Below are 23537 nucleotides of genomic sequence, written 5' to 3' on the forward strand. Positions count from 1 at the left end.
AATGTATCAGAGCCTGTAGAGATACAGCGGGGGCTTAGGCAAGGATGTCCTCTGTCTCCTTTGTTGTTCATGTTGTACCTGCAAGGGTTGGAGACCCATCTAGAGAGGAGTGGACTAGGCTTCAAACTTTCAAACTTTCTTTTTTCAATCAAGGAGAATAGATTAAACAGTCATTACCGGGACTAATATACGCCGATGATATAGTGCTAATGGCTGACAACAAAAAAGATTTACAGAAGTTGATAGACATATGTGGTACAGAGGGGGATAGATTAGGTTTCAAGTTTAGTAAGGAAAAATCTGCAGTCATGATATTTAATGATGAGGGCGGCAAGCATAGAATACAGGAGTTCACGCTAGAAGTAGTGGATGAGTACAAGTATCTTAGGGTGTGGATAAATAACGGTGCCAAGTATCTGACAGAGCATGAAAAATATGTAATAAATAAAGCTAGTAGGAATGCAGCCGTCATGAAAAATAGGGCACTGTGGAATTACAATAGGTATGAAGTGGTAAGAGGGATCTGGAAAGGGGTGATGGTTCCTAGCCTGACTTTCGGTAGTTGGTCCTGTGCATGAGACCAGATGTTCAAGCAAGGTTAGAAATTAAACAATGTGGCGTACGGAGGCTAGCTTTGGGAGCACATGGCAATACACCAAATCAGGGGGTACAAGGTTATATGGGATGGGCGTCGTTCGAGAGCAGAGAAGCTAGCAGTAAGATAGCATTTGAGGAGCGATTGAGAAAAATGGGAGAAAAGCAGTGGGGTGGGAAAGTTTTCAGATACCTGTATATAAGGAATGTTGACACGAAATGGAGAAAACGAACTAGAAAATTGACAAGCAAATATCTGGACAGCAGTAAGGGGGCAAATCAGCAATTATCGGTTAAGAAAAAGGTTAAAGGAACAGAGAGAGCTCTGTAGAACAGGGATGCTGATGAAATCAGCACTGGGAACATACCGGATTTTTAAGCAGCAAATTGCCAAAGAAAATATCTATGATAACTGTAGGGGAAGCTCTTTGTTGTTTGAGGCCAGGACGGGAGTTTTGCGGACTAAGACATAGACACGAGATAGACACGTTGTGCGCTGCGTGCGGAGAGGAGGAGGAAACGGCTGAACACTTGATACTTTTCTGTAAAGGGCTTCACCTTACAGTGGAAAGCAGCGGGGCTGATTTATCCAAGGCAATGGGGTTTAATGACAGTGAAGGGAAAGTAGATTTTAAACGGGTAGAAGTAGCCAAGCGAAGGTTATCTGATTGGTGGCTAAAATCAAGACAAAAGTAAAATTTCATAAGTCATGGCTAGGTGGCTTGAGCCACTGCCCGATTTAAAGGGTTCAGCCCTATCCATCCATCCAACCATGCATGCACAGAAACTTTTCCGCAAATGGTCAATTTATGAAAAATTGTTCTGTCACCTTTGAGTTCGCTTGTCTGAGGGTCGTTATTTGAAAGAAGTGTTTGGCAGCAGCTAATACTGAAAGCTTGGGAACTGAAAAAGCTCTTGCGTGTTTATGAAAAATTGTTCTGTCACCTTTGAGTTCGCTTGTCTGAGGGTCGTTATTTGAAAACGGTGTTTGGCAGCAGCTAATACTGAAAGCTTGGGAACTGAAAAAGCTCTTGCGTGCTGTTTACTCATGTAACAGACGACGCAAGCCGGAAGGGCATGTGCTAAGTAACAAGTTAAGCTGTTAGACTGCTTCCAAAGCGATACCTGATCCCGCGTTTCCTTCATAAAGTTTTTGAGAGTTACCACTGTCACCACCGAAGCCACAGCTGGCACCAGAAAATGTGGAGCTGTACAATGTAGTTTCATTTTGATCGGCTGCGCACTTCCTGCAGCACTGTTTCTCGAGTCGCAGTGTTGACGCTAAACTTGAGCGGTACGCGCGAAAAATGCGCCCTGCTATCAATGCCATCAGTTATGTAACGTGAGGCGCTGCACCATCTGCCTGGAGATAGCACTGCGTGGGCTACCTCAGCGCAACGGGTCTTCACTCCTTCTTTTAACTTTCTATCTCCTGCATTCCTTCCCCTTTTTTCAACTTATGCCTCATGACACACTTGTCGAATAAAAAAAAGATACAGAGGTTCATGTGTTCAAAATCGGTGCGCTGTGACTCAAAACTTACTCCAACTCGAAAAAAAAAAAGCATTTATTATGGAGTCCAACCCCCACATGGCAGTAAAGCGTATGCCACTCTCACAGTTTCGCGTACTTTCGCGAAAGGGGCTTTCTTGCAAAATGTTAACTACGTCATGCTTGTCAGTAACATTGAATGCGTAGTTGCAGAGGTGCGCCCTCAGGAAACGAACCGGTTCATGAGCTTAATTAAGCCTGTGCTCGTTGCTGCCATCGCTCTTGCACTGAGCAACTCTGAGGCACAAAGAGCTGGGACAGCGTGCTCTACTAATGTAGTGAGAGGCTTTTGCAAGGTCTGATTTTCCTGCAGGGCGTGGTCAGCAAAAGCTCTTATTGTGTCGAGAACGAAGAGAAGCTGATCTGAAGGGTAGAGCAGCCCATCCAGGTCTTGGCTGTGGTTGAACTGAAGGAGTGGCTGGTTGCTAACCGGCTCCGTACACTAAGTAAGGCAGTTCTTGCAATCCATATGCTCGACGACAACTCGTGCAATGTAACCGCCTACATAAGTGGTAGCCGAGTTCTGAAGCGATGGCAGGTGCTGTGGCAAAATTGTGGTAGTAAGAAAAAAGGCGCAGTGTTGTTCTTTTTGTTCCTGTTCTCATGTCGTGTCTCATTCGCGGAGTACTAACCTTCTTCCTGCAATGAACGAACTAGCCCGCACGATCATTCTACTTCGTGGTAGTAAGCCTCTGAAGCACCAATCTTTCTCTGAACAGCCTCGGTGCTGCTTGCACAATCGACGTCAGGGGAGGCTTTGGAGCTGAAGTAGAAGTTGGTTGCGCAGAAGAAAGGAGATCAGCGGGTATGAGCCTTGACATCGAAGCGCATTCTTTGTGGGCAATATTGGATGCTGAATTAGACACAGCTATCATGGTCTTCAGTACTGTTCAGAGACCTTACAGTGCAGCCCGAACATACAACATGTTGTTACACCCGGATGACATTCGGAAACTAGCAAACAGGGATTCAATTGGATCGCTGTTGAATTTTCGGGTTGGGAAGGAAAAGGACTTCTCTTCTGTCAGCAGATATTTGACACACACCACTGTGGAATACGTAGTGATCAGATTCGCTTGATACGTTTCATCTGTGAGAAGTTCACGGGTATGCCCACATCTTTTTCTTTTTAGTGCTTCTAAATACATAGGGACAGATTGCATGCGGAATACGCACTTGAAAAAGCCTCAGGAAAGCATGAATGCAATTAAACACGAAAGCAAGAATCGTACTGTGCGCGGCCGATCCAGCGCCAGCCCAACTTCTCGTATTCTCGAGGAGAGCGGCGGCACCAGACACGCCCGACGTATTCTACTCACAGTGCCGCAAGCGGAGGCGGAGCCAGTGCCCGACAGCCCGAGGAGAGCGTTCGCCCAGGCACAGAAAGTACAGAGGAGGCACTGCCAAGGCAGGGGCACACAATGGAAAGATGGCGCCGGCAAGTGACATCACAATGAGCGACGCAGTTGCCGGCGTGCGCGCGCCAAATTCAAACGGCGGGAGTGCAATGCAGCGGCCTAGGAAAAGGGCGCCGCCGCTCCCGAGGAACGACGCGAAGATTATTATTAGACCGAAGGATGGATTGCCGGTGAAGGCACTGCAAGGAGCCGATGTAGCAAAAGCCATCGGTGCGGCCTGCGGAAACAAGATTAGAGGCGGTAAGGACTTTATCGTCAGATTGCGACTGGGCTCCAACACCATAATAGCGAGCACACCAAGCGACGAGACTGCGAAGTTAATTCGGGGAATCACCAGCTTGAGTTTCGGAGGACGCTCCTTTTAAGTCAACACCTACGTAGCGACACCTAAAGATTGCAAGCGTGCCGTGATCCACGGGATAGACACTGGGACCACGGAAGAAGAATTGGTGGAAAACCTGACACTGTGTACCCAGCGTGTAACCAGACTGGGGGCCAGAATGCTGGGGAAGTCGAAGACAGCCCTCATAACCTTCGACGGACCCTTCATTCCCAATATGGTCAACTGGTGGGGAGGCAAATACAAATGCCACCCATACCGACCGACGAGGCAAGTGTGCTACAACTGCGGACAGCAAGGCCACAGATCCGACGTATGTCCGACGCTGGATGCCAGGGCCTGCAGGCAGTGCGGAGCACAGAACACGCCGGAAGGACATCAACGTCAGCCAAAGTGCCTGGTATGCAGAGGCGACCATGCCGCCGGATCCAGGGACTGCAAGGAGTGCCTGAAGCAGTTCAAGGAGCTTCGCGGGTCGGCCTATGGCGGACAGCAAAGCCGCCAAAAGAGCCGGAGCGGGCAGCAGCAGCGGAAGAGATGGCTCAGCTCAAAGGGCGAGCATAGCCAGGAGCAAAGGGGGAGTTCGTGGAGCCGTTCGCAGAACCAGTCACGGACCAACGATTCCCCGTCGTCCCAAGGCACCAAGGGAGGCAAACAACAGCTGCAGCAGCAGCAGCAACAGAAGAAGCAGAACCCCACAACAACAATAACAACGGCAGGGTGAGCTGGGATGCAGGCCCTCCCAAATCGCTTGTTCCACACTCGGCTAACAATAGTCGAGATAACAACATCAGTACACGCAAGACTCGGAAAAAGAAAATAAGGCCCTCAGACAGAAGGTAGAGGAGCAGGATAAAAAGATTGAAGAGCTGACGAGAGCAGCCAGGAACCTCCAATCGGGAGCCCCTTACACGGCATCACAGCCACAAGACCAGGCATCACAAGCACCCGAATACTTTGTCAAGTTCATGACAGAGATTAAACAAATTCAACATAGCAGAGCAACGAATAGAGATGCAAAACACAGAAATACACAACATGCGTAAACAAGAAAGAACACAAGGGGTCAAAGACAAATTTGACCAGCGACGTCCAACATAGGAACGCATTCAGAGAACTAATCATGGCCAGTCCCAATAAAGGAAGAAATAAAAGAAGAGGCGAAAACGAAAAGTTTGAAATCTGGCAGTGGAATTGCAGAGGGTACCGAAGAAGACAGGGACAATTACAACAGTACATCAACAAGCAGTTAATTCCATCCGACGTCATTGCTCTGCAAGAGACCTGGGGCTTTACGCCAAAATTACAGGGGTATACATGTCAAGAAAACGAGGAGAATGGTCGGACAGCCATTCTAATCAGCAAAACCCTTGCCGCCATAGCACATGACAAGATTGCTGACACAGACATAGATCATGAGATTACTGAAATTATACCGAAAAAGAAGACGAACGGGGGAAGTACTTTTATTGTAAACGTATACAATCCTCCAAAGCAGAAGAAGGGAAAGTTCGCGGAACCCTTCCACAGTATGAGCAGATTGACTAAAAACAATGTGCTCGTAATCATCGGCGACTTCAATGCCAAGGGTACGAGAGTCAAGGAGGCGGCGGACAACATAGACTGCCAACTCCTAACGAACCCAGAGGTCCCCACCAGGGTGGGGAGCAGCATCCAGGAGGACACCAGCCCCGACCTCACCAGAGGAGTGAGACAGGCGGTCTTGGAACGCGGAACCCTTCCACAGTATGAGCAGATTGACTAAAAACAATGTGCTCGTAATCATCGGCGACTTCAATGCCAAGGGTACGAGAGTCAAGGAGGCGGCGGACAACATAGACTGCCAACTCCTAACGAACCCAGAGGTCCCCACCAGGGTGGGGAGCAGCATCCAGGAGGACACCAGCCCCGACCTCACCAGAGGAGTGAGACAGGCGGTCTTGGAAAAAATGCTGGAAAGCCTGAGTAGTGATCATTACATAATCAAGCAAATCGGAATGGATCACGTAAAGCGTCGCATAGGTACAGCAAAAATAACGGATTGGGATGCCTTTAGAGAAGCATGCGATGGACATCCGCTGAGCGGGATACTGTCAATCGAGGAATGGGGGAACATGCTGAAGGAAAGGCAAAGCAAGTACACCAAGGAGGTTGACCGCACAGAACAAACACCTGAGGTAGACTCAAGACTGCTTAGGCTAAGGGAGGCAAGACAGAGCCTGACCAAAAGGTGGAGGAGACAGAAGTTTAATAGGAAGCTAGAGCTGAGGATTGCGGAAATTACGCAAAAGACAGAAGAGTATGTGGAACAATTGGCGAGAGCAATTTAGCAATTCCTTGAGCGGAACCCTGAGTACTGCCCGAATGTGGAGCATACTCAACGCACTCCTGGATCCGACTTAAACCAAGTTGGAGAACAACAAGGCCATACAGAGGCTGGTTCACCAGTTTCCGGGCCCAGAGTATGAGCTCATAGAAAAAGTAAGGCACAAGTTCTTCGGGGATGGCGATCCAGCAGCCTACATGGAGTGCTAAAGGGGGCAAGAAAATTCCGATCTGGACAGGCCTATAACCAAAGAGGAAGTCTAGCAAGCTTTGCCTTTTGGCGCAATTGGCACAGCAATCACGTCACTGCACATAGGCAAAGTTTGAATAAAATGAGGTTTTGAATTGAAAAATGCCATAAAAGAAAAACAAAGCCCTAAAAACATTTGTCTTGAGGCAGATTAAAACCTATGAACCCCCATTTCTCCAGAGTTGTGTCTTGCACCACTCGGCCAACAAACAAGTGCAGAGTAGCATGCCTCTATTTTTTCATGCAGAGTTCTCCTGTACCTTTCATAGCATTGCGCCTGGTGTACGAAACAGAGCATAGTGCTGCCCGCTATCTCACCTTACAGCGATTATGTTCATCCAAAGTCAATTATAGACCTGCTAAAGGCAATTTCAAAATTTTTTTCAAATTCTCTATGTTTTTTAAAGGCTACATAAGCCTGCAGCTTATTAATGGATCATACTGTCAGTGGAATGCTTGTTTGCTTTATATGCAGTAATGGTTTCATAGCCAAAATTACACCTCGGGTATTCAAAGCAGCAGCTAACTTTGAGGCATGATGAGGTATCTAAGTATCAGTGGCCTCCCCAACATCCTTTCATAGGTATGTCCCAAGTGCCAAGAGCAGCGATCAACTTCAGTTAGTCAATAAGCGACCGTAACTTTGAATATCTTTCATGAACTTTTTTATAATGTTACCTTTCAGTCAATGGAAACACATTTTTCAATCACATCGGTCATTGGAGCTTAGTAACTGAACCTGCCAGTGTCAACAGCAAGCCTTAACAATAGCCTTATATGACAGTCAACAATGGCAGCAGAGGTGGCAGAACACATGCATAGTAAATGTACAAATCCAGGCAATAAGAAGCAGGCTGCACCAGCTTGAGATGGTTCTATAAACTGCTCCAAGGTTTTCAATGTAGCTCATGCTACTGCAATCAAGGTCAAAGCTGTTCTTGCAGGAAATAGAACCAACCTATGGTATTCAAAATGAATGTGAACTTGATGTGAGGGCGACTGAACATTCAGCGCCACAACAAGGTAACTGCCCTAAAACTGGTCACACACAAATTCTTTGTGGGCGCCACCACACGTTACTCACTGATGATGTAGGCACCAGCTTCCGCAGTATTAAGTCACTGCTAGAAAAAAGTCTCAGCAAAATATGTGCAAGCATGGTTCCCATGATGACGATTATCATTTAATGGCCAGCTTGCCAGCAAGGTTCACCACATTCCGTAGTTCTCGTTTAACAGCATATATGCTAGTATTTCATGTGGTCCTGCGTATGTGCACAGAATCATCCAAAGGGCGGCTGTCGACCCCTTAAACTTATTTCATCATAATTTTATATGTCATTGCATGATGACTTGAATAAAGAGAGCTACAACTGGTGTTGTCCCCAAACTTTTGCAAGCACAGAAAAGTTTTGACCACGAAGAGGTGGACACTTATGAACTCTGCTGTTTTGGCCAACTTTGGTTTTGGATAAATTAAAATATAACAATTGGTACCTGAACACTTTGAGAGTGAAACTATGGATGCTTTAGTCTGCGCTTTGTTATTTTTGTTTCAAGAATGTAGTCTCTCTTCTAAAATTTGTCAAAATTGCCCCAAGTAACTTTTTTCTGTCTACTTTAAAGGTCTGTATCTAAACTGAAAGGAGTGTGCCAGAGCTACCATAATTGTACACTCTGTTCTACACAAGCATGTCTATTGAACTAAAGAAGGTCATGTTTACATGGTTTATGAATACAAGATATAGTCGCGCAAGCTTAAAAACAAAAGAAACACAAACTTCCGATTAAAAAGAAATATTTTTTAAATTTTCGCCACATTATCTTCAGCATGTAGGTGTTCAGAAGCTTCAAAAACATGTTGCATAATATCGGTGCTGCATAAGTTACAACCCCTCCAGTGAGACCCTTGCATAAGTCTGTAAAATGCGTACAAATTTTCTTTTTGGTATGTATTACGATGATTAATGTCCCGATGCAGCACATAGGTATGAAAGACGCCGTAGTGGAAGAGTCCAAACTAATTTAGACTACCTGGGGTTTTTTACCACGCACTGACATCTCGCAGCATACAGGCATTTCTCGCATTTTGCCTCCACCCAACTTTGATTACATAATGGGAGGTTAAAGTTAAAGAGACAACAAATTCTGAAAAATTTGGAGTGAACTCAAGTAATTCAAGAAGTGCACGACAAACTGCTTCATTAACCACTGCCCTACCGTGGGAAAGCTGCATAAGCAGTGTTTGGCTCCCGTCGGCAGCCAAAGAACAAAACCGGATGCTCTAAACAGAACAAAAAAAGTTGTCCTTGTTCGTTGGCATTCGTTCACAGTGCAGTGAATTCACATGATGAGCGTTTATGTCACCACAGTATACACTTATAGCGTGTGCCTGCTCGCTGCAGTTTCTAAGCCAGCAGCTACCGGATGCTCTAAACAGAACAAAAAAAGTTGTCCTTGTTCGTTGGCATTCGTTCACAGTGCAGTGAATTTACATGATGAGCGTTTATGTCACCACAGTATACAATTATAGCGTGTGCCTGCTCGCTGCAGTTTCTAAGCCAGCAGCGACCGGATGCTCTAAACAGAACAAAAAAAGTTGTCCTTGTTCGTTGGCATTCGTTCACAGTGCAGTGAATTCACAGGATGAGCGTTTATGTCACCACAGTATACACTTATAGCGTGTGCCTGCTCGCTGCAGTTTCTAAGCCAGCAGCGACCGGATGCTCTAAACAGAACAAAAAAAGTTGTCCTTGTTCGTTGGCATTCGTTCACAGTGCAGTGAATTCACATGATGAGCGTTTATGTCACCACAGTATACAATTATAGCATGTGCCTGCTCGCTGCAGTTTCTAAGCCAGCAGCGACCGGATGCTCTAAACAGAACAAAAAAAGTTGTCCTTGTTCGTTGGCATTCGTTCACAGTGCAGTGAATTCACAGGATGAGCGTTTATGTCACCACAGTATACACTTATAGCGTGTGCCTGCTCGCTGCAGTTTCTAAGCCAGCAGCGACCGGATGCTCTAAACAGAACAAAAAAAGTTGTCCTTGTTTGTTGGCATTCGTTCACAGTGCAGTGAATTCACAGGATGAGCGTTTATGTCACCACAGTATACAATTATAGCGTGTGCCTGCTCGCTGCAGTTTCTAAGCCAGCAGCGACCGGATGCTCTAAACAGAACAAAAAAAGTTGTCCTTGTTCGTTGGCATTCGTTCACAGTGCAGTGAATTCACATGATGAGCGTTTGTCACCACAGTATACACTTATAGCGTGTGCCTGCTCGCTGCAGTTTCTAAGCCAGCAGCGACCGGATGCTCTAAACAGAACAAAAAAGTTGTCCTTGTTCGTTGGCATTCGTTCACAGTGCAGTGAATTCACATGATGAGCGTTTATGTCACCACAGTATACACTTATAGCGTGTGCCTGCTCGCTGCAGTTTCTAAGCCAGCAGCGACCGGATGCTCTAAACAGAACAAAAAAGTTGTCCTTGTTCGTTGGCATTTGTTCACAGTGCAGTGAATTCACATGATGAGCGTTTATGTCACCACAGTATACACTTATAGCGTGTGCCTGCTCGCTGCAGTTTCTAAGCCAGCAGCGACCGGATGCTCTAAACAGAACAAAAAAGTTGTCCTTGTTCGTTGGCATTCGTTCACAGTGCAGTGAATTCACATGATGAGCGTTTATGTCACCACAGTATACACTTATAGCGTGTGCCTGCTCGCTGCAGTTTCTAAGCCAGCAGCGAGCTGCCGAAATGCCACATCTATGGCGCCCAAGTAGTCCTCAGTAGTCCATTTTGACGCCATTTCCAGCACTTTTTTTTTAGTTTAAATTTTACCACCGTGGTGGCTCAGTGGTTGTGGTGCTCGGCTGCAGACCTGAAAGATGCGGGTTCAATCCCAGCTGCGGCAGTCGAATTTCGATGGAGGTGAAATTGTAGAGGCACGTGTACCATGCAATGTCAGTGCACATTTAAGAACCCCGGACGGTTGAAACTTCCGGAGTCCTTCACTATGACATTCCTCATAGCCTGAGTCACTTTGGGGTGTTATACCCCATAAACTATAAACCAGTTTCAATTTTAAAAAATTGCGGTTCTCGTGAGAGATTCCTTATGCACCAACTTGTGTTACAAATCTCACTTTTGTTTTTAGCACTGTCACTTAACAGAATATTACAAAAAAAAAGTGCTTTTACAGGATGAAAAATTTAATTGCTGATAGCCTTTGAGAAGCACTCCAACCAGTGCCAAAAGCTCTGCTGCAATGTTAACTACAAGTGTGTATCATGTAAAAGCATGCCACGTAGGTCAGCCTTTCATGAAAACAATTTGTAATGCTGAGCTTCCTCACGATAAGATATGCACCAAACAAATGCCACATGTCAGGCAGGTTCCTTAGTGCAGGCTCAAGCAAGGCGAGAGTGGTAAAACCAAGAGCAGCAAAGAAATTGCACTTCTGTCTCTTATGTTGGTACCACACATAACAGAGCTCATACCGTATTTACTCAAATGTAACCCGACCACAAATGTAACACGAGGGGTGACTTTACATGCTGCCCAGCGGGAAAAAATAAAACCACGAATGTAACGCGAGGCTTAAGGACTCAAAGCAAAGTACCTTTAATAGACATCGTGGCCAACATGTTTATTCATCTTCCTCGCGTTAGGAGGCCGAGTTCTTGGAAACGGAGTCCTATTAGCTATCGAAGTCTCCAGGTAACTTCTGCCGCATCGATGTGTTCGCCGCAGAGAGAATCCATTTCTCTCCATGAATAGTTTGGGCCCACCCACGAGATGCTCTGAACTTCCCATCTCCCGAGCAATGTCTAACTTTCCAACGGATCAGCTCGACACAGACCCCCATGAGACGGTTGTGCTGCTCGATAATTAAGTCCGCCACTTTTTTCTGCAGCTCGACGTGATGGCCGTGGCGAGGCCCTCAAAATCCTTTGTGGTCGGGCGCACAATTAAAAAGCCCCTCCCGCTGCAGCCGCCATCCGCAGATGGTTGACTCGTTGAGGTCAAGTCTTCGAGTTGCCGCAGAATTCCCGAACTTTTCAGCTAACAGGATCGCTTTTCTCTTAAAACGACCGTCGTACTGAGCACGACGCATTGCCATCGTGCACACTGAATCAATACACCGCGAGCGACGCCACAAGAACACGGTACAATGACGAACTGAGCACGAGGTCGCAACGAACACAAAAAATGACAGAGAACAACACTTTGACTTAGGATGGATGAGGATTTGGCTTCCGTGGTACCCATGTTGCCAGCATAAGATCGCAAAACTGCGGAAACCGAAACCAAGCTGATTGCTTGAAATGGCTGCACCGCGGCACTGCTTTAGGCCAATCGAAGTGCGGTGTTCGATTATAACGCGAGGGTATACTTTTAAGGGGAAAAAAATGTCGGAAAAAACTCGCGTTACATTCAAGTAAATACGGTGCTTATGTCCATGGGCCTGGCCATGAATTTTAGAACATAAACAGTGCCAATGATGAACCTGTTCTACAGTTACAGATGCAAACAGCAACACCTTTTGTGGACCAATATATGAGAAAAAAAAGAAACTATAATAAGGTTGAATCACATGTAGCTCTTTACAAACAATGTTCTTTCCCCAATATGCAAAAAGAGTCGCACAAAGAATGAAAGCATGAAAAATTAACAAAGCAAAGCATTTAACAATTCCCATGCACTATGACAGCAGCATAGAAGAGAGCACAAGCAAGCACATTACAAATCTCTAAGCAAGAAGCGCACAGAACGGCAACCACCACCAAATGTGTATGCAGCAACAAGATGGCATCTCCAGTGCATGAAGCTTCCAACAGAATAGAAAGAAGCGAAGAGTACACAAAGTGCCATTTCCAATACAGAGCATCTAATGAATGCCCAACTGGCAAAAGGGGGAGCTAGTGGCACTATATATGTGGCCTTGCTGTGGCTTTCATGACCCCACACACAGTGTGCACAGTCTGGTTCAGTATTATGCTCAACTGCCCATTGCTCCTGCATTTTGACACCTTTTCTGACAACAATCCGAAAAAGAATGCTTTTGGCGGGTGCTCATTTGGCAACTACCATTACCTTTTCTATCCTTTCGGATATCCACATTGTATCCCAAGTCACTGCCCAAGTGCATTTTTCCTAAAGAACTCCAGCACAACTTCAAACCACCACCAGTGTAGCACATAGCCCTTTCCAAATCTTGATGTGCCAACAAAAGCAGATTAAGAATTGGCACAATGACATCTTCCACAAAACTTTCAGTGGCAACTGCACAAGTTTGCAGTGTTTGCTTGTGCACAGCTCCTGCACAATGCGCAGCATTCACAGGTTTTTTTTTTTTGTGATTAAGCAGCTGAATAAATACATTGGACCCCCACCAACACAAGTTGTGGCTGCTTCAGAGGGGCTGTGAGCAAGAATAATGTATCAATGGGTTCAGCAATTCATGTGTACACAATATGCTTGCCTAGCACTACAATGGTGCAAGATCTCTTGCCAAAGGATGCAGCTACTGTATATTGCCACTGGAACTTTTTGTGGCAAAACAAGAGGCGTAGGCTCCCACTCACGCACTAGGGAAAAAAGATGCAACTCGGACGAGTTCTTTTAACTGTGACTACTAGAGTTCGTGGCACGCAACACTTGCTGCAACGATTTGAGTGCACGCTTACATGCGGCATGTGATGTGGTTACCAAGTGCCGATTCGGGGGGATGTGAACGGCGCCAGCCATTTGAACGAAATTTGATGGCCGTTATTGATGAGTTCAGACAAGATATTAAATCCTGCAAGCAGTTTTCGATGCATGAAAATAAACAAACAGAGGTCTTAGGTCTCTTACAGTACAAAATAAGTTTTTACTTAGTGAAAATTTCGCAGAAGTGGAACCCTGCTGCTAAAATAGTTCTGTTTTGGAAGGAAGTTTTACATTTAAATGGTTTGCTCACAAGGAATTGCACATATTTCACTGCAGTGACATTTGTTGTAGCAAGCAATGATGCGATTGGTCAGCGAATCAACACAGGACGTCACGGACCATGGCCCACTGTTCCCAACTGCTGTTTTTCTTTAAACTGCATCCTACTACAGGGCATGACTGCTGATATCACCATGGCTTGCAAGTTGTACAGCTGCACTTGACCACAAGTATTGTCCCAAAAAACATAACAGCTACAGGTGCTTTTCTTGTTTTGCCATGCACTGTACTGCTCACACACTCTGGACAAGAGATGTTCGTCCACACATTTTGGAGCAAAAAAAGTTAACAGCTGTTACCTGCATCACAAGCCAGGCAAATAAGGCTTCTCATAGAAGTAAGCCTGATGTGCTTACACACAGTACAGCATACATCAAATAAAAAAACTGTCAAAGAAAGGCTGGCTCTACAGTCTCCACTGTTGCAATTCTGCACAGAACAGGAATTCCCACCCTTATTTGTGATCATGTCCCTTACCTAATACAAAAGACATGAGCAATAAACTTGCCCAAGAATTTTCACTGTAGAGTAGCTCATGTGCTAGCCACAGCCCATGCAGAGAAGGCACACTGCAAGCTGTGACGGCCGAAATAATTGTTCTCATGACAGAGCTACACCTGAAGCAATAAATGTACAAAATTAGCGACAGGTGGCTAGTATAGCACACCTAGGGGCTCCTGCAGCTTGTCACCCACACTAGCTAGATGGTTCCTATCAAGCCTAACAACAGAAAGCACTACTTTGACAACATGGCTATACCCTAGAAAAAAAAAAAGGCCCATAAATGCCAGCAAAATTGGCAGATGACGCAGCATTGTCCAATGAATTTTCCTGCCTGACTGAGGCAAACATGGCAGCATGGCACTCTCAACGGCACTCAGAGGAAGCAGGAATGGCAAAAAAAAAAGGCGGTCACAAGGAAAGAGTGAAAGAAAGAAAAAGAAATGCTGTATTTGAGTCGGATCACATGAGCTTGTGTCCTGCCCTCACTCTTTAAAAGGTCATGCACTGTGTAATAAATGCTCTTTTCACAAATATCTTCAGGAAAAAAACCAAACCATTTGTAGTTTTTATGTCTCAGGTGCACCTCAGATGGCCAGCAGATGTTGCAACACAAGCATCCCTTGGCACGCACTCTGCACAGCTACAAGCACAATGGGGCTCCCAAGACTGATTTTCATCTTAAGATGAAAATCATAGCAACTTCATCTATCCCAAAGTAGTCAAAAGAACACTAGCCCCTCCATGACGCAGGAGTCGCTCTACCAACCCAGACTGATAAAAACTGCTTGCAACAACAAATGCAGGTGAAAGATTCCCCCCATTGCCAAGGTTACGCCAGTGTCCTTCAGCATGAAACTTCTCCATAACTATATGGGAGAACTTGGTGTGCTGCCCAAAGCAGAGCGGGAAGGCGCCTAACTACGTAAGAGGCGACATTTCGTGATATGTAGTTTTCTTGTTCTGGTATATTAACAGGTGCAGTGTGGAAGTATGTGAATATGTATGCTTTTGTGAACAAGTGAGTGTTGTCTGTGAACAATGCCTTCACCTTTTTTAGTGACGGGTTGCCGTTTCAATTACAGGAGCAACGATGAAAACATGCCCCTTCTTCATTTCCCGTCTGAGGCCGAACAGAGAGAGAAGTGGAGATGTGCCATTCACCAAAAAGAAGATGGTGGCTTCTCTTTTGATTCGATGAATGCACATGCTTGTGGGCAACATTTCGATCCCACGGACGCCGCTCAGCACAAGTTCACAATGAATGGTGAGTTGGGTCTCCGAGATATGAGCTGCCCCAGGGTAGCCTGATGCAGTTCCTAGGATATATTCAAAGAGCTCCCATGATACCCAACCAAGCCCAAACCACATTCTCGGCCATTAACAAAGTGAGGCCGTATGGCATCAGATTCCTGAACAGCAGCGGACGCTTAGAGAACCCATGTCCGAACTACCCGGCCATCGGCGACACTACTGAAGGAGCTGACGGTGAGCTCCAGTGTCAACACAGATTGCTTGCTAGTGTCAATGTGGTGCAGCTTGAAATGCTGAAAGTAGGCAGTGGATTGACACGTTTCCATGCTGTACAAAGAATAGATTTCAGTTTTGACGAAGCCTGCTAAACTGTAGAACCTTTGCACAATACCGAGCTGCACAGACTTCTGAACTTAGAATCACATGATGTTTTCCAGTAAACTGATCTAGCAACCTGTTTTACTTTTCGCGGCTAATTCGCGCTGGTCACCAGGCGCATGCCCTATCATCCACACTTTCAATGCACTATGTATGTGAGGGATTTCCCGGGACTGCGCTAATTCGTCATAAAAATGCATGTTGTAGCATAAAAAGGGACGCATAATCGGGGCACCGCTGTAGTGAGAAAAATTTTATCGAACAATGCCAGTCCCATGTAAGAACCGCACCCAGTCAAAACAGCGGAAAAAAGTGCGGCCCTTACATGAGTATATATGGTAGTGAAGACATTGATGTAGTAAAGATTCTTGCTGGTCCAAGCACGTTTACTATAGGGGTTCTAATGTAGTATGTGGCAAGAACAGCAGTCTACACCTCGTCATAGTAATTTGACAGCTTTGTGACGAGGTCCCCGTGCAGCTTTCCCTTGCCACCTAGGCTCTGCGCTTATGTATGAGCAGCAGGTCTCGAAGGGCCGCACCCATCCATTTATGAACGTGGCTCACCCATATTCTCTTCCAGCCCTTTCTTCTTGGAGGTTGTTCAATGATTGACCACCATCACTGCACAACATTGTCTAGAATCGGAGTCCATGTTTTTCATCCAACCAAAAGGAATCTTGGCAGCTTCCACCCGTACTTGGCCAGGCTTGCTAGAGGTGTTTTGCTGGCATTTGTAGCTAGCTTGCCACTGTTGGAACTCAGCGTCCTTTGCTTTGCGGCTGAGCGGCCACTCTAAGCAGAAATTTGACAGTACCAAAAAATCAAGCCCATAACAGCTCCCACACAGAACAGATGCTTGATGAATCAATCGCTTCTTGTTAACCATGTCCCATTAAAAGCAACAGCAATATTCCCAGAATTTCCAAAGCACAGGTAGGACTATAAGAGTAGCGGATCGGGCTAGTTGGCACTTTAGTCATTTTTCCAAAGCGCTAAAACAACACAAAGAAAAAACACATGGATGAGCACTCGTCCATGTCTGTTCCTTCTTTGTCCGTGTTGTTTTAGCACTTTCGAAAAATGGCTATAGAAATCTCACGTCTTCTGCACACTTGCACGTCACATGTGCAGCAGCATTCCGAGCTGCACGATTCACCTTTCGCACATATTCGAGGTATGTGGTCTTATGTGTGCCATAATAAGAAATGTTCAAAGCAGGAAAGAACTTGTTTAGGTCTGTCTAACCGTTGCCTGTGCTCATAATGGCACGCGCTGTGAGCAGATTAACCTCAAATGGGTTGCAGGTTGCATTCTTATTGGCTCTCATCGAGCTCCATCAAGCTGTCAATTCTCCTCAAGCGTCGTAGCTCACAGCAAGCCTGACTGCTATTCCGAATTCTTTGCCTGCCTTCAAAAGGAGCACAGGGCTGTTGTACACTTTGCACTGTGTGACAGCTGCTAAGCTTACCACAGTGAACTCCGTTTTGTTGGTTCTGCTCCGTGGAGTCTCTCAAAAGAGACTGTTTCCAGCGGGTTGCAGACATCTAAAACAGTCTTCATTATTCTTCATTCGTGCGATGCTCGACTGCAGCTATTTTATAGCAGGAAATAAACGGCATGTCCATGCACATTACTTGTGACAAACGATCCGCTGCGGGCATGACACATGCGGCCACACCTTCCATAGGTACAGTGGAGAGGCTTGCTGCAGCATTTGTCGCCGTCGTTTGCTATCTGATGACTCGTCACATGTCTGAGGTTGTCGTTTTTGCTTTCTGCCAAAGGGGTGAACGGTCCGGAACTTCCGATGCCCACCAGCCATCGTAGTGAGGCAGCGAACAGTTAGTGGCACAATGTGTCCCTGTAGCAGCTGTTTAAGTGTTAAAGAAGTCACCATTACGACACTGGACCTATTTTAATGTCTTTGGACACAAAGATGAGACCCTTCCAGCCAGTGGACCTCATGGGTGATGATACCTGGTGACATCATTACGATGTTAAGAACAGTCAAAGATAATCGCAGCAAAAGCACTACAGGATCTTCGATGGAAAAGGGATCAAAGACAAAATGATAGAACATTTAACACGTAACACCACTTTCACTTGCTGTGGATATATTAACCCTATTGTCCGGAGCACAGGGCCACTTCAAATGAACGCTTCAGAAGTGTTCTTCGTTGGGCTGAAAATTCTGCATCATCTCGTACTATTTTGAACACCAGTTTTGGCTGTTGTTTCTTTGCTAAGTACACTTCTCATGACCTGAAAAGCTTTATTCTCATCCTCTCTTGTATGCACACAGGAACTGTCCAAGAGCTCTTGATGCATGATGCACAACACATTACAAGTAAAGGCAAGATCATGAGAAAGAGGCCACTCCAAGAACCACACGTTTGTGACATGAGGTTCTGTAACCAGGGTTGTAACCAGGGCTGTAACTGCATTCATTCACAAACTCAACAAGCCATGACAGTGGGGTGAAACCGGGGGTGATTATGTCAGTCATCTCTTAATACTCTTCGTGAGTTGAGATGGAAATTTTCAGCCCCCTACATCTGGCCAAACTGTTTCTGCAAACATTTCCAAGCAGCAAGATATCAAGAGGAAATAGGCGTGAACAAATAAATCTGGCATGAAGCACAGCACAATGTAATGCAGAACAAGGAACAGGCATGTGCAGAGTCACAGAGGTGCAGCACAGAGGAGCGCCGAGGCATGCACCCAGAGGAGCGTGCAGCAAGCAGAGTGCAGGAGAAAGGGAAGCAGCCAGGAGAAAAGTCCTGGGGGCATAGGTCTTTTCTGACCTTCCTGGGGTGACATGTCATCCAGCTTGGGGAGTCCCCGGGTGCCAGCAAGCTGTGACATCATCTTGGGCAGTTGGGCAAGTGTCACTGATGACTGGGGCAGAAGCATTGTGGGGCCTGGCTGCGACTGGCTGCGGCTTGGTTCAGGCGTACTGTTTGGAGTGCTTCCGCCACCCCCCGGTGGGGAAATATCCATGTCCTGTGTCTGTGCATCTGCAGGGCAAAGCGACCACCTCAACTATGCCTTCTATTGAGCTAAGCTTTTCGAACAATGTAACGACACAGTGCAGAGCTACCTAAAAAAAATGGCCAAAGAGCACATGGCACAGGGAGCACAATAAACAGACCTCTTTCAGCTGATAATGATGCTTTATTGAAAACTGACTTTTCAGGCAACCATGGGCTACACCACGGCATATCTGTTCTGTCCCCGACTAATGCAACACAAGATTCTAAACCCGAGCCCCAAACTTGATATTTTGTAGTCTGAAATGTAAATGCCCAGCTGCTGTGACATTAATCAAGCATCATAGTAGTACAAGAGGGTGGTTCCCTACAACTGTCACCTGCCAACAAAATATCTACAGCAGTGCAACAAGTCATACTGAGCTGAACTGCTCAAGACTCAGACAGCGTGGGTTTTTCCAAAACAAAGCCACATGTAGGAGGCATCCCACACCTTGCAGCAAGTACCGCAACAGGCACTAGTAGCAGCAACCAGAGTTTACAGTGTGCCGGGCCCCTCAAAGTGGAAACAGTATGGGCGTACCAGTTTCTTCTACCCTCTCCTTTGGCAGGCACATGGTGGTGATGAAGCAGCCATTCACAATAACAGAGGCGGAAGCTTTTAAAAAATGTAATTTAAGGCCATTTCACAAACTCTCAGCCAGTTATACAGTAGAACCTCGTTAATTCAAAGCTTGTTAGATGGCATAAAATATTGTAATTGAGTGGGTTTTCCAATTGTCCAAAACAGAAACAAAATGAAAGCGGCAAGTGCGAAACATTTTTTAACTGCTTGTAGCACTTCCCAAGTCACTACCGCGCAAACTCACCATTTGGTAAAATGCGGAGCAATGCAAGTGCCAAACAATCCTATCCGGCACCGCCGAAACGCTCGGTTCATTTGAACGTAGCTGGCTCTCTCCGGTCGAAGCACATTCGCGGTTCACTTTCCGGCATGGTGATGTTAAGCTCACTTGAGCTGCGAGCTGCATTAGCGTCTCCGGTTCCGCGAAATTATAAATTCGCTTCGCAGCCCAAAAAATACTAAGTTCGTTCGAACAAAGTCAGCTTTCTGTAGTTGAGCGAGACCTCTCGACTTTAGCGAGGTAAAATATAAAACAAGCAAACCTGTTTGCACGTGCTTGTGCCACGGTACGACTGTGTCCTCCCAAAAGCGACAGGCAGCCTTAGGCCTACTCGCTCTGACACTTGCCGGTGCCAACGAAGGGCCAAGGACAACAGCTAGAACACGACGCCACGAGGAGATACGTTTCTGCCAAGGTGACCCTAATGCGAACGGCGCCTACCGCTTCTCGCGGTGTCGCAGCGCCCCGGTGCTTTTCCTGTAATCACGACTGCAATCCAAATCAGCTGATTACAGCACCCGGCTCCCAGAGCCAAAGAGTCAGAACAGAGAATATTTACACCTATGTACAAGAAAAATCGGGCCACCCTTCAGGCTTCCGCATTCACTCGCTTCTGGCTTGCTGTTCTCCGTGGACGTCTCGGTCTCGCCCTCCATGTGCGGACCTCGTAGGTTCACCTTCCAAAGGTGTACCGATGAAGTGCTCATCAAAAGCGTAGCATGCACGGCAATTCTCCCATGCTGCTATTACACTCATCTCGCTGTCAAGAAAGCATCTTAGCCTTGCTAGCAACTCCGAATTCAGGTCAGGCCTAACACTGTTTAAAATCCGGGCGGGCATTCCACGAACCGAACTGACTGTCGTCCGTCGTCCCAAGAGCTTGCCAAACGTTGGGACGCCATTGTGGAAATACGGGGGGACCAAGCCTTTCGCCTTGCCCGCACTCCCACTCCGCGGATGCAGCGTTCCCGCTCGCTAACCACAGATGGGGTTCGTGCTCGAGGGACACAAAGGGAGGGGAAGACAAAGCGTTAACACTCATATGCTATTTATTACACTTGCAATCAATACAAAGAGCAGGCCAGCTAGCTACAAAACATCAACGAGTCATTCCTTGGAAATAAAAGGCTACGTAAGAAGGACTTCAGATTTACCGGCTGGGGCAGGGGCGCGACTTCCGAAGTATCGGCGACGGACATTTATATGCGCCAACAATGGTCGCTGGGTTTTCCCGTGCACGCCGCATTCTTGGGGCAAAGCCATTCCCTAGCATTTGCTGGGGAAGGTGACCAGAGCGCGCGTTTGCTGCGCTCGCTTCACTGCCTGGAACCAGAACTCCAGCGGCAAGGCACAATGGATCCCCGTGAGCCTGCCGCGGAAGGTGACGGCAGCGTGCGGCTCCAACTGCTCGTGAAGCTGGCCGGATCCCGAAGAGACTCTGTCCGGTCCCGCAGAATTCTGCGTAACCTACGAGGTGGCACTCTCGTCGCCGTTCCCTTTCCCCCATGAGGGAGACTTCCCTCCTCGCCCAACCGGTGCTGTCCGTCCCGACGGCCGACGAAGAAGATGGGCCGCATCGAAATAGAGGGGGGAAACAGGTTTCCACATTTTTCTTGGAGAGTAATTAAATTGTTGTATTGTTCTTTTCCACCTCCACTTATTGGAGGGCTTTGTTTTTCGGTTACATTTTTGTGTTTTATAAATGCCTGCGTATATTGCGATGAACTGGTAACTGCAGCGAAGTGTGGGGTGGGTGGGTTCATTATGCAAGTGGGTTCGTTACGCGAGTAAATACGGTACATATACCGTAATGCAAATTGTTCTTGTCAGTTTTTTTGAGGCCATTCAATAATTCGAACTTTTTTCCCGGTCCCGTGAAGTTCGAATTAAAGAGCTTTTACTGTACTTCTATAAAATGTTGCTGGTGCCTAAAAGTCTTCCATTCACCCAGGATCGGCTTTAAAAAGTGTAACTTGTTGTTTAATTCATTATCCCAAGTTATTAGCCATTTAGCCTTCAAATTACTGTGTATTAGTTCATGAAATCTCTATGGGGCATGTTGACTTCTGTGACGTTCCTTGTGTGTGCTACGAGGTTCCGCGTTCGACGGCGCGGCGTAGACGGAGCCCCCAGTGGCGGCGAAAGCACAACCGGACCCCCTTTCATGTTTCTACTGTATATGGCTGCAAGCAACTTGAGTGAGATTGCTTTTGGGCCTGCCGCCGTGGACCGCACGGAGACAACCCAGATGACAGCGGCATCATCAATTACCGAGCCACACTCGTTGAGAGTGACGACCAGAACGAAGGGGTTTAAGCCCAACCGGACCCCCTTTCCATAGTGCCGGCACGAGTCGAACGCCGCCGCCGCCGCTGGGAGACGGGCGTTATCTTCCCCAATTGCCGTGGCCGTTCCAGGGCAGCCTCCTTTCGGCGGGCCTGGCCCCGTGGCAAGACGGCGGGCCTCATCAATCAACCCTCCCGAGCACATCCCAGGACAAGGGACCACTTTCCCGGCCTTTTAGTGACCTCGCGTTCCGGCCTTGAGGGGCGAGTGTCATTTGATGGAGAACGGAGGCCGGTGACCCGCGGGAACCGACAGCGGGCCAGAGCGCGCCTTACCACAGCGGACGCTATGCGCTACCTCGAAGACAACCTTCTTTCCCTCGGACTCAACAAGTGAGGGGGGCGAGACCATAAGTGCGGTGGGGTGTTTGTGCGCCCAAGTGAAAGCCCTAGGCCCCCCTCCCACTCCGGCGTGGGCGTCCTCACCCTAGGGAGTGTGGGGATAAGAGGATATAAAAAATCGACAAGGAGTACCGAAGAAGGCACGCTCAGGACGACCTCGTTCACCAAGGGGGCCTTCAGCGCCGAAGCCCGACGGCGTGCAGCTTCTGCCAGCAACCGTGCGAGCTCAACTCCGGAGCCCCTCCATCGTCCCCATGAAGTCGTCGGCACGTAAGCTCGGACGCCCCAGCCTCTGATGTATAATCTTAATCATGTGTAATTATTGAATATATCTGTTTGTTTAAACTGAGCCATACGGTGTCTCTTTGCCTCTCCGTCCCGTGTTGACCTGCGCATTATGGGCGGTCATCACACTGGTGTCAGAAGTGGGGTCTCAAAAGCAAATGTCCTATGAATGCTGCGACATTCATGACTTCAAAATTGTAATCAAAAGGGAATCACGGGACTGATTGTGGGACTCTTACCCCCATTTGAGAGGCTTGAGGCACCGGAGGGCTTGAGTGAAAAAAAAAAATGTCTGTATCTGAGGGAGCTTCCACTCCACAGCCGTCGCTCGGAGCAAGCATGCTGGCATTAGGAAGCGTCATTCCGACGTTTACAGGAGATAAGACAGGGGTTCCAATCTGCGATTTCTTTTCCATGCTAGAAGAGATTGGGAAAATGGGGGGATGGTCCGATGCTCAAATGCTGGGAATGGCGAGGTGTAAGATGGCAGGAGCTGCTCATGATTTTGCATGGCGAGACGAAAAGGTAAAATCCACAAAATCATTTGCGGAATTTATGAAGCTCGCGTTTGAGCATTTCGACACTGAACCACGTCACGTGCGGGTACAGAGGTTCCGTGACGCCGGACAGATGGTAGGGGAGGACGTGCGAACGTTTGCGTCGCGGCTTCAGTGCTTAGCGCGCGATACGTCAAGCAGGGAGGAGGAAGGAGACCAGCTAAAGAAGAAATACGCGGAGGATATACTTAAAGAGGAAATGACCGCTTTGTTCGTGGCTGGTCTGCAAGACCCCGTGCGCCGGTTCGTGCTCTCGCGCAAGCCGAGCAATTTCGACCAAGCCGTGGAGGCCGCATTGGATGAGGAACGAAATGAGGCGTTAACGACAGCCGCAGCGAGAGTACGCGTCATAGAGAGAGCGGTGCTCAACCCTGATGTTGCTCTCTTGACATAGCGGTTAGATCGCTTGGAACAGCTGCTAACTCAGCAGGTAGAACGCCAGGTTGAAGCGCGCGCTCAACAGCGCCCATTCGCTGGAAACCGGAGACCGCCACAAAGCTACAGG

The 23537-nt window shown here is 47.2% G+C and overlaps 2 protein-coding genes across 3 annotated transcripts in view; one reads left to right on the forward strand and one right to left on the reverse strand.

Annotated features, from left to right (window-relative positions):
• Window positions 1–23537, reverse strand: part of wcy (WW domain-containing adapter protein with coiled-coil wacky) — a 156660-nt gene that overhangs the window by 37046 nt on the left and 96077 nt on the right. The window contains exon 9 of one of the 2 annotated variants that reach the window (XM_077643649.1): window positions 18413–18625. The exons of the other annotated variant lie outside the window; for it this stretch is intronic. Coding sequence (XP_077499775.1) covers window positions 18413–18625 — 213 coding nt within the window. The remainder of the gene's footprint in view (window positions 1–18412; window positions 18626–23537) is intronic. 2 annotated transcript variants of the gene reach the window in all.
• Window positions 3461–5546, forward strand: LOC144130947 (uncharacterized). Its single transcript, XM_077664435.1, has one exon. The coding sequence runs from the start codon at window positions 4064–4066 to the stop codon at window positions 4625–4627; it is 564 nt and encodes a 187-aa protein (XP_077520561.1). The 5' UTR covers window positions 3461–4063; the 3' UTR covers window positions 4628–5546.

Source organism: Amblyomma americanum, chromosome 1 (genome assembly GCF_052857255.1).
Source record: "Amblyomma americanum isolate KBUSLIRL-KWMA chromosome 1, ASM5285725v1, whole genome shotgun sequence".
Taxonomy (NCBI): Eukaryota; Metazoa; Arthropoda; class Arachnida; order Ixodida; family Ixodidae; genus Amblyomma; species Amblyomma americanum.